Source organism: Silurus meridionalis, chromosome 4 (genome assembly GCF_014805685.1).
Source record: "Silurus meridionalis isolate SWU-2019-XX chromosome 4, ASM1480568v1, whole genome shotgun sequence".
Lineage (NCBI taxonomy): Eukaryota > Metazoa > Chordata > Actinopteri > Siluriformes > Siluridae > Silurus > Silurus meridionalis.
In genome coordinates, this window is record NC_060887.1 from 29,796,021 (window position 1) to 29,812,282 (window position 16,262).

A 16,262-nucleotide genomic window follows, 5' to 3' on the forward strand; every position below is an offset into this window, starting at 1 on the left:
TAAAAACGGTGTGTCATTTTGAGGGTTGGAACGGATTAATGCCATTTTAAGTATTTTCAATATGGAAAACTGATTTATTGTGCGAGCAAATTGAGATACGAGCTCGTCCACGGAACGAATTAAACTCGTAGGTCAAGGTACCACTGTATTTCTCTGGGGAGTTTATCTTTTGGCATCATCGTGTTTTCTCCTGTGAGGTGCGTTTTTTTCTTTCCGTTCGAAAATTTCATTGGTCTAATGTTATGTCGCACAGTTTTTGGCTTGGAGTTTGTGAAACCGGGAAAAACCCAGGAAAAATCCGTAAATTAGCCGCTTAGATGTTTAGGCCGCGGGGTTCAAAATGCGGGGTTCAAAAAGTAGCGGCTTATAGTCCGAAAAATAGGGTAATTATATTACAGGTATTTAGCTTTAATAATTATTGCAGAAAGAAATCTAAAAATAAAAATTGATAATAAAGTATAGTATGTAATAAAATACAATTTCTGAATTGTACTTTAGTTTTCCACCTTTGTAGGTAATTAATATAATTATTTAATAAATATACTAAAACGGATGCTTAATTGATTGGTTGAAGGCAAACTCACTTCCTCTCCGTTGTCATAGATGAGCAGGTCAAAGGGGATGGCGGCCACCATGTCGATGAGGAACCAGCCTTTAAAGTAATGGACAGCGATACGTAGTGGGTGGCTCACCACCTCGTCGTTGGCGTTGACGTAAGTGGTGCGGAAATTGATGAGGATGTCGATGATGAACATGATGTCGACAACGAGGTCCACGTTATTAAGTGGCTGGCAGTAAGTGCAGGTATTGTTCTCTTTTTCCGAGCCAAGCAGAAAGGCGGCGCTGTATGGTGTTACGATAGCAGTGTAGATCACAAGCAGCAGAATCAGCCAGTCCCACACCGCCTTGAAAGGGCTGTAGTGCAGCACGGTCCACTTGTGAATGCGTGGTGCCTGGAGCTTATATTCGGGAAGAACATCGGCGCCTAGTGACAGCACCTGGGTAAACACAAGTTGGCATGTTTTTAAGGCAATGATGAATTGGTGTAAATATTATTCTCTTAGAAAGCCACTTATATTAGCATTAAAAAAGAACTTCACCTTGAAAAGTACACTCCTGGGTGAAATATTAGGCTTTTAATGGTTTACCAAAAACATTCTTAACAAGTTAACAAGTATTAAACAAATGCTGTTGATCTTTTCCTTCTCTCCCTGTCGGTCTTAGTTCTGTTTATAACGAATTTTGAATAGCCAGACAATTTTACCCTTTTTCTAGCTTTTTCCTTCAAACACTTCACTGGAGCAGAAGTAAACAAGAAAATGGTGGCACATGAGCTTTCAGGAGTGCATTGGTTTTAACTGCTTATTTTCTGATTAATGACTTGTTGCTAAGACAATTATCAGCTTAATGTCGATTACTTAGGGCTTGACCTATTTTCTTTACACAAGAGTGCAGTTTTCAGTTGTGTTTGATAGTAGGGGTGTAACGGAACACAAAATTCATAGTTCGGTACCTACCTGGGTTTTTAAGTCACGGTTCTGTACAATTTCAGTACAGTTAGAAGAAAGAAATGCGAACCATAACATTGCTTGTCGTTTTTTGCTTTATAAATGCAGTATATTAATGTTAACATTTGTGATCATAACCATTTACACAGTTTACAATTTTTTAAGAATGTTAATTAACATGCCTGCTTCATTAAATAATATATAAAATATTTTATATTGTATAAAAGTAAAACAGAATAAATCTAATTGATGATATAAAAAATGAAAAAAAAATTCATAAAAGGAAAAATGTAATCAAATAGTTTACATTTCTAAGACTCCATTTACAGATGTGTTTGCAATTTTTCTAAAGATATGATCTACTTAACTGTTATTTAACTGTTAACTTAATCTATTTCAGCATACTTTTACAAATGTCTTTATTCATTCCGTCCATCCTTTATTCATTCATTCTCTCGATGTGGAATTGTCAGGATTTTCTCCTTTTAAGAGAAATTCTTGAAGGTGGATAAAAAAAACTAAAGAATCCATAGCACTAGCGTTAGCCGGCAGGCACTTCCTGGTTAGCGGCTAATGCTAATGCTATGGATTCTTTAGCGTTTTCATGTATGCGCAAAACAAATCTTATTTCCGGTCGGAGTGAGTAGCCACAGTGACACTTTGCTAACTCTAGTTTTTTTTCTTTTTTTTTATATACCACTGGCATTGTTGTGTATGGGTTTAAGTTTAATAACAAACTTAAATAAACTTTGATAATTTTTTCCCCCCCAGAAATGTGCTCAAAGTGCGAGGCAAAGACTAAACAAACTTTTTTGATAGCCTTACAATGTCACTATATTCTAGGTATTGATTGCATAATAATTTTTTACTTCTCAATCAGTAATTTAAAAATAAATCCCCTGACTAGCAAACAACCTCCCATAGTGGTAATTAGTTAATGTATTGTGTTATATGTATAAAGGCATATAGACGTTTGCAAGTTATAGCACACAGACAGTACTAGAGTATATATTGTATAGAACCTTTAAAATAATCTGTTCATTAAAATTATACAGCTGCCTGAGGAACCAAATTGCTTGCATTGTTTGTGTACACATGGCACATCTACTTAAGTTGGAGATCTTCTCCCATTTTAATTATCAACTGCTTGAATCTCTAATTGCTTCAATCAAACAAACCTTGGCTTCTGATTACTTTTGACTGACCACTTAAATTGCATTGGACCTAACAACATGAAAGACATGTTACAGCAAATATCGGATAGAAATTAAGAAATATTATTGTACTTATTTTTCAAATTATCATAAAATATAGTCACACATAAATAACAGTCATAAAGTAGTTCAACATGACCACCCTTTTCTTGAATTACGTAAGTTCTTAGCTATATTCTCCTGTTAGCTACATCCATGCTGGTACTCTGACAGCCCTCTTAGACTTTTTGGTTTGATGTTTGATGCTGTTTGTACTGTGTCCAACCTCTGCCTTCTTAATGATTAAGATTTTGGTTTGTGATTCAACAAAACCCATTTTACAGTTGAAGGGGTCCTTGGCTGAAAAACATCTGAGAACCTTGAAACCAAAAAAAAAAAAAAGAAAAAATCTTCATACTGCTTCAGAAAGACTGCTCTTTCACTGCACAAGCCATTTATTTGTCTATGTACTGTCTATAAAAAAACATAGTGTAACCCCTATATATATATATATATATATATATATATATATATATGTGTGTGTGTGTGTGTGTGTGTGTGTGTGTGTGTGTGTGTGTGTGTGTGTGTGTGTGTTTGTGTGTACTGTCACGAAGGAACTACTTAGAAACAAATATTAGAGTAAAAAACTCTCTAATTCATTAATGCCCATTAGTTTACAAGACTCAAGCAGCATCAATTTATGAAATAGTACAAAATAAATAAAAACTTGATCAAAATGAAAACAAAGATATTCTATTGTGCATGAAATGCATATTGAATGCAAATTGAATTGCACATAAATCTTAACAATAAATAAGACATTTATTTGTGGAGATGGAGAGATAATTTTGGGATTATTGTCTTCTTTGCAATTGTTTTAAATCAATTTCTAAAAGAATACATGTTGCATTTTTAGACAAAGGAGTGTCCCGCTGGGATTATAGTAATAATATACCCGCAGGCGCAGGGGTCGGACAACCTGAGGGGGTCCTCTCTGTGAACAAACAGGCATTGGTGCAGCGGCCCTGACAATCAGAGTGCCCTGTTTTGGGGAGGGCGGTTTACACCTCATTATATGGTGCCCGTGCCTCCTCGACACCACTAGGACACCAGACTGTTAGCTCTCCCACAGAGCATAGTCCCCCTTCACTGGGTGGCTCATTCCACCCCCACTAGAGATGGAGGGGACCCGGGCCAGCCTGGGAAGCATTGGGAAGCAATCTCCCCAGCAGTTCTAAAAGGGTCAGAAGCCAGCCTCAATCAGACTTCCGGGCAAAGAGGGAGGCCAAGCTGTTAGCTCTGCCACAAGAGTGCACGAGAGTCCCTTCCCATGGGTGTCTCCCTCCATTCCCGCCAAAAAGATTGCTGCAGATTGAGAAGACCCGCTGCCTCTCAGGAGGCCCCAACGGCTGCAGGGCACCACTTCAGCCACTCTGTGAGGGTCAGAGAGCAGCTTAGAGAGGCTGGTTCCCCTCAGAGGTTTCCTGGCAGCTTGGGAAGGCCTGCCTTGTCCACAGAGGGGCTACTCAATTCAGTTCGGGTCCTCTCCCCCCCGGTTCAACCAGTACTTTTAGAAGGAGGACGGAATGCGGCCGATCCTAGATCTGAACTTCTTGAACTGCTTACTCGTGAGTAACTCGTTCAGGATGCTCACTCTCAGGGAGAGTGACTCAGATCAAGTCCAAGGACTGGTTTGTCACAATAGATTTAAGGGATGCCTATCCTACTCACAGGAGGTGCCTAAGGTTTGCTTTTGGGGGCAAAGCTTACCCATATCAATCCTTCCGTTCGGCCTAGCACTCTCACCCTGCACCTTCACCAAGTGCATGAATGCGGCTCTAGCCCCACTATGGCTTCAGGGCATCCGCATTCTAAACTATCAACGATTGGTTAGTATTAGATCAATCAGAGCTTCAGGCGGTCCGGCATCAAGATATTGTTCTTGCCCACATGAAGAAATTGGGGTTAAGACTAAACGCAGTACAGAGAACCACCGTCTTGGGTGTAGTGTGTGACTCGACCGTGTTGCGGGCTCAATTGTCTCCTGCCCGGATTAAAGTCATCACTGCAGTCAAGAGAGTAAAAGTAGGCCAGTCACTGACTGTGAGACAGTTCCAGAGGCTGCTTGGTCTCATGGCAGCAGCGGCCAGTGTGATCTCACTTGGCCTCCTCCATTTGAGACCCCTAAAGTGGTGGCTCAGAGGCAGAGGGTTCTCCCGAAAGGGCAATCCGTTCCATACTATCAAGGTCTTGCAGCGAGCACAGCGGGCCTTAGAAGTATGAAGAGAACCTACCTTCCTGTCTTAAGGCCCCGTCCTGGGAGCTCCTTGTCGTCGCGTAACGCTAAGGACGGACGCATCCCTCACGGGATGGGGAGCGGTCATGAGTGAACTAGGGTTACATACAGTACGTATCCTATTTACAATCTGTTTGGACTAAATGCTATTTAAATGCAAATCGCTACCTGCTTCCCAGACTAACATCAACAATTAGTTGCAAATCTATACAGCTAAATATTCAGTTTTCGAATTAGAGTTGAAAACTGAATAGTAAATGAGCAATCGCTCAGTATTATTCAGTAGCAAGCTAGAAAGTGTGAAGATTAAGCAGGAGCGTGACTGCTGTCAGGTTCTGAGTGTTATCGGTGCTGTGTAATCGAGACACGCTCTCTGTGAAACAGCTGACTGCTGTTCATTTTCTAGATACAGTTTGCTGAAAATACAGGCTTAGCACCACACTCATCCGCATATAAACACTATCTCTCTCAATGCTATATTTTAACCAACATACAGTATTATATTCTTGTGTCATTCATATTAATAGTGAATAATTCTACAAAGCTATAAAGAAACCGAGATGCTTCCTGCTGCTCAGCTATTCATATCAGTCTCAGAGGCTGAGCTTCGAATTGGGAGTGACAAATAGGCTCAGGGGGTATGAGTGGCAGTCAAAGTATTCAACCATTATTTTAACAAGGTATTAGATTTGTAATCATGCGTGAAATGTTTGTCCATTCAATCAACATACTGCGGTTATGTCTGAAATGAAGCATTGGATTTTTGTTAAATCAGATCAGCACTTTTCAATGGTGCATCCAATAACATTGCAATTGTACAGTATCTATTAAACCATATACAAATGCACACCTTGCACTATCCTTTTTTTTATTTTTATAAAGAGTATGATCTTTGCATTTTTTTTTACAGTAAGATAAATTAAACAAATACTTCAAGTGGTCATCAGGTGTTTTATTAATGCTGACTCATAACATTCTAAATCAAGTGCAGGTTTTATAAACCAGCTAGACTGCAAGACTCACTGAGCCAAAAAAAGTATGGTCTTTATATAAATGTGACTCATTGAGACAGAAATGTCCCCCAGTCCAGAGCTTTTGACTTTTCTGTATTTCCGCACAGCAGCTGTGATGACAGATGCTGGATTACCAATGAAAAGGCCAAACAGGTGCCACGAGCAACACACTGCCTGCACTTTTACTCCAAGGACTAAATGTGGCCCGAAATAATAAAAAAGGCGTTTTACCTACAGAGAAAACCTCTTTTGAAAATTCAGTCTCATGGTTAATTGAACCACTGTAGAATCCTACTTGTAAATCACACCTTATATCACAGTTGATCAGTATAGCACCCTGAACAAGATGTATTCTGCGTGTATAGTGTGTATGCTCCACATTAAATCTTGATTGAATTATATACTACCCAAACTAACTAGGTTTAATGCCTCACTGGCAAACAAAATAAAAGCAATTAATCCTCAGCTAATGTAAAACAGTCTTCATACATTCAAATGTTGATGGTATTACAATATTTACACACAACTGTACATTTTGTGTATACATAGCCCTGGGAGCTGATTATTAGCTACAAACTGAAAAATTATAAAACATTTTATTTTACAGTTTTAATTGGTAAAAAAAAAAGGAAGTTATAACACAGATATGAAATTTGATTGAATGAGCTGCCATTCCAAGTCATAAAATCCTGTCAATCAATCAAACATTCCTGTGACATCATAGTCAATCAATTGTGTAATATTTAGTCTTTAATCCAATAAGATGTTTACATGTATAGTAAGACATTGTTTTGTTCATATAATGTTTAGAAACCAAAACTTACAGTTAACAAACAGTGCATCAAAAGGGAAATGTTTATAGCAAATATTAATAATATTACATTTTATTAACTGGAATAATAGATTGCATTATATTCTTTTTGAGTTGGAATAGAAGGCTTTTTTGATGTTACTGCACAGGGAAATTTTTTTGTCTTCCCAGCTAATTGCCAACTCAGAACTGAAACCGTTGAGCCACCACTAGTTTCCCCTCTGTATTTTCTCCATAATTTGAAGATTTTATTTATTTCCATTCACCAGCTCGATCTCCATAATACAAAGGCAAAAACAGTGCGAAGGTTAATCCATTCTTTCTATGAAAGCTAAAAGTATATTGTGTAACAAGAAACACTATCTGCCCTCTTTCATTAACATGAGCAGACAGATACCCACAATAAACTTTAGTTTTACTTTGATTGACAGGAAAAAGGCAGCATGCCATCCCTCCCACCCAGAGGACATGATTGGCATGACAAATTCTATTCCCTTTCCTTAGGACTCCTAGGCATTAGAATTCAAACTCATGAGCTATGGTTAATTGGGCAAACCGGGTTTTGTTTGTGAGTGCCTATTGCATTATTATAATTTATATAATACTGAACAAGTCAAATTGTCTGCTATGAAATCTGATGGCTTAATGCACATGTTAAATTGTCATAAGTAGTGCTTTATGCTAATAATACTGCGCTTTACACAGTATTACCATCATTAAGATACGCATATGTATTGTTCTGATAAGTCGATTTACTGTAATTTATTCAGTTAGTTTGAAACTGTTTGTTAGTATGCACATCAAAAATATGTAGAATATAGAACAATGTAGAACAATGATTTGTATTACTCCATTTCGTTGGTTTGTACCATCATTTTTGCAATGACAATAAAGTTGAATCTAAAAAAACTCACAAAACAAAACTGTTTTTATTTGTATTTTTTTGAGGAGACTCCATGTTTTATGTAGAATTCTACATTACATGACATTTCTTGGCTTTAATTTATGTATCAAAGTATACTTTCTTATCCAAACAACCCTTCAGAAAACCTTTAAGTATTAAAGTGTTGCCTGATATATTGATTTTTTGATCACCCAAACCCAAAGCAGTGATATAAAATGATATCATTATCCAGCAGCTTTTGAATCGGATTACATTTTCCCCTACAAAGTAACACCAGCAAATAGGTGTAAGGGTCAAGCATGGTCAAGTGCGACAGTGAAATCATGGCCTCTCTGGCACATTTAGCTAATGGCCTGCTATAGCATTGATGCAGGGGAGGAACTGAGCATTAACCTCAGGACTAAAATTCCCTCTGACTCATTCACTGCTTGCTTTTCGCAACACAGCTGCACTGTTAAATGCCACATGACAAACGCTTACTGGTTTTCAGTGCGATATTGCCCACCTTCCAATGCGTGAGTGAAATGTGTGAAAAGATTTTACTATTGGGTGGATTTATTTGGATCATTAATCGAATAATAAATGTCTAAACCCTGTACAATTTCAATACTACTAATAATATCTTAGACCCCCTGCTGTTACTGTAATATACCTCAGCTGGAAATTTTATATTCTCTAAAAATTCCACACAGAGCGGGTTGGAAAGGACATGATTTAAAAAAGAAAATTAAATTTAAAGACCAAAAGGATAACTTCCATCCAGACATCATGAGCACAATAGTTTGTAAAGGCCTTGATAGCCCACCTAACAAACTATTATCCAGCTCCAGACATGAGAGCACTGATCTAATGTCACTCCTCTCTTCTTCTGCAGAAGCCAGTATGCTTGTCTCAGCCCTCATTGTTCATCACATCTCATTTCCCAGGGGCACAGACTAGCAGGGTGTCTGTGTTAAAGACATACCCCTCTGTGAACCTTGTCTTGGGAACACGGCAGAATTTTTTTTTATGTCTTTGTGTGAACAAAACACTCTTCTGTAAATTATTGAAGAGAAAAATGTCAGAATCCAATTAATTTTATGTATTTGTAAAGAACTTTTAACAATTGACATTGACATAAAGCAAAAATATAATAATTAAGCAAATACATATTTAACTGCATTCAACCACAAACCAGAGGAGACAGCAGTGGTGGACAAAGTACACAAACCGTGTAATTGAGTTAAAGTAGCGATACACTCGACAAAATATTACTCCAGTAAAAGTCAAAATTCTCACTTTAAACTTTCACTTGTGTATATATATATATATATATATATATATATATATATATATATATATACACACACACACACACACACACACACACACACACACACACACACACTATTACATATATATGATACCATATATATATATATATATATACAGTGGAACCCGGTTATCTCGCCCTCGGTTACCTCGACAACCCTATTAAGTCGACGTTTCTGAAGTGGAACCGCCAAATTCTCGCTTTTTCTAAGCATTTTTTATCGGTTATGCCGCAGAAGAACTCGTGGAAGTGGCGGAAAAATCAAACCTTACAGCTGCTACAGGTGTTGTATTCTATACTGGTGAATCTCTGCTGTTAGTTAGTGCACATATGCCTTTTGTTGTTAAATGTTATGCGATGAACGGGAGGCGAAAGACGTGCTTGGCGGCGCGGAACGTGTGATGACCATCCAAAAGCATAGAATGAACACCGACAGGATCGGGGGGGAATCCGCAATGCGCTTTGGGAAGAAAAGAGCAGCCGTTGATAGAGTGCCGGTGGGAAGGCACGTACCGGGATACGCATGCGCGATAACAACGACCGCCGTGAACCAACATATACCAACAATAACGGACAGTGAGAGTGTGGAAGTTTAAATAGGAGCTGGTGATGATGATAAACGAGCACCATATGTGCGCGATTGAAGCCTGGAGCTTCAGAGAAAGCGGCCGAGAAAGCACCTGACATGCTGAAGGGGGCGTGGCAGGTGGATTCCTGACAGACAAACATGTACTGTATGTATTTTTATAGCATGCCTTCATCAAACAAATCGCGCAACGCTGTTGTGTAAAAACCCTTCAAAACACGTGCATGCACATTCTCATTTATTAACGCACATCATGTACATAAAGAAATTTCAAGCACGTTAATATACTGCCGCCATTTTGATTTTCGTTTATCTCGATCATCGGTTACCTCGATGCTTTTTGGCGACCCCCTAGGACATCGACGTAACCGGGTTCCACTGTATATATGATACTTAAGTACAGCAATGAATTACATTTACAGTTACATTTACACTTTTTATTATTGTATTAAAGTACATAATGTGTAGATGATTTCATTAAGGTACCATAGGGGCTATGGGGGTGTGTCCAAAATTCGTGGATTATCTGAACTCACGGGGTGTCTCAAAATGTAACCCCCGCGAGTTACCATTACCGTATGGTGCGTTGTCCGTTACTTTTTTAAATGAATGAATTTTGGCTGAAGTGTAGACTACAGTCTAAACTGCTTACAGCAGCGTCGCATTGTAGGATTAGTGGATGAGAACCACTGTAAACAGTGCGGTCTGTGCGGCAGTAATGGCGAGTCGAGGCGAGAGCAAGACGAGTTTCTCAAAGTGGAAATATGCTCATTATTTCACTTTAGTTGAGCATAAAGACAAAAACTTTTTAGTAAAATGTAAGCTGTGTCTTTCTGGTTCGAAGCTCGTATCTACTGCGATAAACAGCAACTCCAATCTGTCGAAGCTCCTCCAAAAACTACATGCCTCGACGAAGCTAGAAGCTAACCCAGTGTTATGTTCTACATTGTTGATAGTTTTCATACTTAAGCTGTGAAAGAAACATTTTTAAGAGCTCAACACAACAGCTTTTATGATGCAGAAGCCACTTTAGTTTTTGATTGTGAATATATTATTCAACTTGTTTTGTTATTTATTTCAGAAATCCTTGTGATATATTCAGTTACTTTTTGAATGAAGTAACTAGTAACTGTAACTAGTTACTATTTCTTAGTAACTAGCACAACACTGATTACATCACAGTGAAATTCTTTCTTTGCATATCCCAGCAATGATGGAACTTGGGGTCAAAGCATAGGGTCAGCCATGCAGCACCCCTGGAGCACAGCGGGTTAAGGGCCCTGGGGTAAATTGGCCCTACAAACTGTAAAACTGGAATTCATTAGAATTTGTATATAAAATCTATTTTTTGTTTAAGTTATATAATGCTCACTGATGGAGACTTCAGTGCAAAACATGTTGTGACAATTGCAGGTATATAAAAACTGTATAAAAACTGGTTGTACCATTGTATCAAAACCAGAACCATCCACACTAATCTCATGTATCTTTAGGCAGTTTTGTGGGACAATACTACCTACTAGTAAAATAAAATAGCTTGGATTGCTCTGAACTGTGCTTTTAATTCCTTTGTCAAATAATAATCCACCCAACATGCTCATTCTTTCAATCATTTATTCACTCACACGGTTCCGCCAACTAGGTGTGAAGCAGGAATACCACTCTGTTTGGTACAACAGTACATCAAAGGGCACCAGTGAGCATACACTTCCTGAAATTTGTCAATGTTTTTGATCATACCAGGGACTCTCTGGGTGAAGCAGTTTTTAAAACCATTTCTTATTTAATCAAAAATAATAATGCAAAAGAATCTTGTGAGAATGTCCAACTTTGACATTATATGATATGACCATCCAACTAAATGACCCTGAAGTATATACTAATAAAAAGCCATGTTAGATCTAATCTAAGGTGTAAGCTTCAATAAACCCGCTTTATATGAATTAAATGAACATGTTGGAAGCATTATCTCTTCTTTTTTCCAATCTGCAAAAGAGTCCTCTCAGTCTTACACTACAAGAAGATGGACTACAGACATGAATTATAGATTTGATTTCTGCTATTCCTAGCCATTTCTGGATGTGCCAAAAAATGCTGCACATCAAACACAGACAGTGTCCAGAGAGTGACAGCCTCCATTATCAGAGTTTGATGGTGGAGCAGCTTGTAATGACAAACACTTTCTCTGTCCAAAAGCACTGACAGTACTGAGAGTAATGAGGGAAAAAAAATTACAAGGTCTCTTACACAATGCCTTTAACGCTGCCTTGTACTGGAGGCTTTCATGATCATCTCTCATAAATCAGACTCTTCTAATTTCTTTATTCTTTCTACATTCATCAAGGTTGGCAATCTGCAGGCGTTTAATTTCAACCAATTAATGTTTTTAATTGTAGTTTTTACTTTCAACAACAACAAAAAAACTTATGTGGGGATGATCAGTTTTGAATCAAAGTACAAGATAAAGGATGTTAAACGTACCAAACTATTGTTTCTAATAAATTTTTTTTCTGTTTCCTGGAACTCCCTTGCCTGTCTTTACAAAGAGTATATTCGGTCCAACTAATGACTTACTTCGTCCTGTGCCATTTCCATTTCACACTTTCTGATTGATCTGGCACAGAGCCACCTAGAACGCTAATATAACAGAAAACAATTATGAAAATAGCCAACAGCCTTGACATTTCACTTCACTTTACTTCATTTCATTCCATTTCATTTAAGTATTTGCAAATAGCCATAAAATAATACCCCTTGAAGAGTGACTTGAGCGCTACCTCAATGTAAGAAATAGTTAAACAGTATTCAAATAGCATAATGATACATTAACTTTGAGCAGCTGAATACGAATGCTTGTTGCTAGCTCGAAAATACCTTAAAAGTTTCTTTTGATTTATTAAGAGCTCCTGTCTCTGACTCCAGTGCATAGGACGTCCTGATTTGCAGACACAGATATGCATAATAAGCTCTTGTGAAGTTAATGGTTTGTCCCTAGGAGGGCTTTACTGTGATAAGTAGAGCCATTATGCGTTCCTCTGTATGAGTAGGTACCTGACAGCACAAATAAAATGTGCATCATTTAGTTAATAGCCTCGCATGTACACTGATTTATTCCTTTTTGATATGTGCCAGAACTTTCCTTTGGTACTTCAATATATAGCTGTTTATTTGCATGCTCCAGTAATAGGTATGATAGTAGATAAATGCTCTAATATTACAGTTTTACTATAGGGACCATGAAAATTATGTTAAAGAAGCAATCAATGTTCATATAATGTAAGAGGAACCAGACTCAAACGAGAACCCATCATCATCTGGGTAACACTTGAGAGTGTGATTATAAGTAATTTCCTTTTATAACTGTGTATTATATGCTCAAAAAGTGGAATTGTGGTACCAGAAAACTCATTATAGGTTTTATTATTAAGTCTATTTTATTGAAGTTATCAAATATTCACTGATAAAGACTTCCAAAAACCGTTATCAAATATTCACTGATAAAGACTTCCAAAACCGTTTTAGCAAAACTGCTCATATTTATGTGTCAATTTATTTGCTTTCTATAGAAATATGCATGCTGGTAAAATATTATTTATTATTCATTAGTTTTACTTTGAGGAACAGCATAAGAATTATGTTAAAGAAAACATGTATTTTTTAATATATATATATATATATATATATATATATATATATATATATATATATATATATATATATATATATATATATATATATATAAATTTTATATAATTTTAAACAGTCTAGACATAAACACACTAAACTATTGTACTATTTAGGAAGAAAAAAAGAGTTCAAGCATCATTGCAAAATTCCTCCTACTGTAGGTGCATAACCTGTCCATTGTGCGAAGCACAACTATTTAATTCAGCTTTTTAAACCAAAACAAATGCCAGTACAGGGCCAAGATCCACATACGTAATATTTCATGGGCCCCATGTGCATAGATGTACATACAGGGAGTGCAGAATTATTAGGCAAGTTGTATTTTGAGGATTAATTTTATTTGAGGATTAATTTGAACAACAACCATGTTCTCAATGAACACAAAAACTCATTAATATCAAAGCTGAATATTTTTGGAAGTAGTTTTAGTTTTAGCTATTTTAGGGGGATATCTGTGTGTGCAGGTGACTATTACTGTGCATAATTATTAGGCAACTTAACAAAAAACAAATTCATACCCATTTCAATTATTTATTTTTACCAGTGAAACCAATATAACATCTCAACATTCACAAATATACATTTCTGACATTCAAAACCAAACAAAACAAATCAGTGACCAATATAGCCACCTTTCTTTGCAAGGACACTCAAAAGCCTGCCATCCATGGATTCTGTCAGTGTTTTGATCTGTTCACCATCAACATTGCGTGCAGCAGCAACCACAGCCTCCCAGACACTGTTCAGAGAGGTGTACTGTTTTCCTCCTTGTAAATCGCACATTTGATGATGGACCACAGGTTCTCAATGGGGTTCAGATCAGGTGAACAAGGAGGCCATATCATTAGATTTTCTTCTTTTATACCCTTTCTTGCCAGCCACGCTGTGGAGTACTTGGACGTGTGTGATGGAGCATTGTCCTGCATGAAAATCATGTTTTTCTTGAAGGATGCAGACTTCTTCCTGTACCACTGCTTGAAGAAGGTGTCTTCCAGAAACTGGCAGTAGGACTGGGAGTTCAGCTTGACTCCATCCTCAACCCGAAAAGGCCCCACAAGCTCATCTTTGATGATACCAGCCCAAACCAGTACTCCACCTCCACCTTGCTGGCGCCTGAGTCGGACTGGAGCTCTCTGCCCTTTACCAATCCAGCCACGGGCCCATCCATCTGGCCCATCAAGACTCACTCATTTCATCAGTCCATAAAACCTTAGAAAAATCAGTCTTGAGATATTTCTTGGCCCAGTCTTGACGTTTCAGCTTGTGTGTCTTGTTCAGTGGTGGTCGACTTTCTGCCTTTCTTACCTTGGCCATGTCTCTGAGTATTGCACACCTTGTGCTTTTGGGCACCCAGTGATGTTGCAGCTCTGAAATATGGCCAAACTGGTGGCAAGTGGCATCTTGGCAGCTGCACGCTTGACTTTTCTCAGTTCACGGGCAGTTATTTTGCGCCTTGGTTTTTCCACACGCTTCTTGCGACCCTGTTGACTATTTTGAATGAAACGCTTGATTGTTCGATGATCACGCTCAGAAGCTTGGCTATTTTAAGACTGCTGCATCCTCTGCAATATATCTCACTATTTTTGGCTTTTCTGAGCCTGTCAAGTCCTTCTTTTGACCCATTTTGCCAAAGGAAAGGAAGTTGCCTAATAATTATGCACACCTGATATAGGGTGTTGATGTCATTAGACCACACCCCTTCTCATTACAGAGATGCACATCACCTAATATGCTTAATTGGTAGTAGGCTTTCCAGCCTATACAGCTTGGAGTAAGACAACATGCATAACGAGGATGATGTGGTCAAAATACTCATTTGCCTAATAATTCTGCACTCCCTGTATTGTGCAAGAGAGCAAAAGCTTCCCCAGAGATCCATTTCACAGTAATGGGACACATAAAAATTTCAGAGGCATCTATTTCTACTATAAACAATGTCTGGGACTGAAGCCTGGGATCTGTCCATATTATAGAAGGTCTGGATAGCTAGTTATATTGGCAGCTTTAGCTTTGATACCATGATAAATAATTTAGTCGTAGAACTTGAATCAATATTCGAAATATCAAATTCTTCACACACAAAAGTCACAGGGGTGGTCGAAATGTCATTTGTTAAACTTTGCTTTTTATCTGCTTTTAATCTCCATAAACATTTATAAATAAAATACATACATTTGATCCTTTTGTATGTTTGTTAATCAGAAGTCTAGTTGTAGAACCAAATGAAATTTTCAGTTTAAGGTAGTTAAAGTCACGTTACTCACAAAAGTTTAAATGGAGATAATAACCGAGAAAATAGAGATATAAAGTACATTTGTTATGAAACATAACTGGTAGATTTTAGATACATTTTACAAGTTTACTATGGGAAGTGAATTTAGTTTTGTATTATGAAAACCAGCCATTAGCCTTTGTCTCATTATCTGAGGTAAATACACACATCGTCATCGATTCTTCCCAGAAGAGTGAAGGAAATTATAAGTGCAAATTGAGACAAAATGTGGAATGCGATGCTCAAAAAGCACATGCTATATTTATGACCAGGTGTCTGCAAACCTTTGGCAATATACTGTACATGTCAAACACATGTGTCAAAAATATATTCTTAAAGGATTCATAAATGAATTAAGTTTTTAAAATGAAGTTACATCACATGACATGTTTTACACAAAACAGTTTTGTACCACCTAGCCATAAAGTAAGGATCTCTTTCATTTACATTGATGGCAATAGGCAGATGCCCTTATCCAGAGTGACCTACAGTTATCTCATTTCATCTCATATCTTGTTATCTCATAAAGGTAGGACCTTTAACCACTTTCTAAGCAGCTTGGTGGTGCTGGGATTTGAACGCACAACCTTTAGATCAGAAGTCCAACCTCTTTACCACAGGGCTTATACACATACCTTTCATGTAAAATCATACAATATTTCTTAAAGGAAACAACATTT

General features: G+C 37.6%; 1 protein-coding gene across 2 annotated transcripts in view; it reads right to left on the bottom strand.

The window, feature by feature from the left end:
• The window catches only part of kcnh2b (potassium voltage-gated channel, subfamily H (eag-related), member 2b), a 226,855-nt gene that overhangs the window by 16,323 nt on the left and 194,270 nt on the right, over window positions 1-16,262 (bottom strand). For both annotated transcript variants that reach the window (XM_046847060.1, XM_046847059.1), the window contains one exon: window positions 585-998. In XM_046847060.1, coding sequence (XP_046703016.1) covers window positions 585-998 — 414 coding nt within the window. The remainder of the gene's footprint in view (window positions 1-584; window positions 999-16,262) is intronic.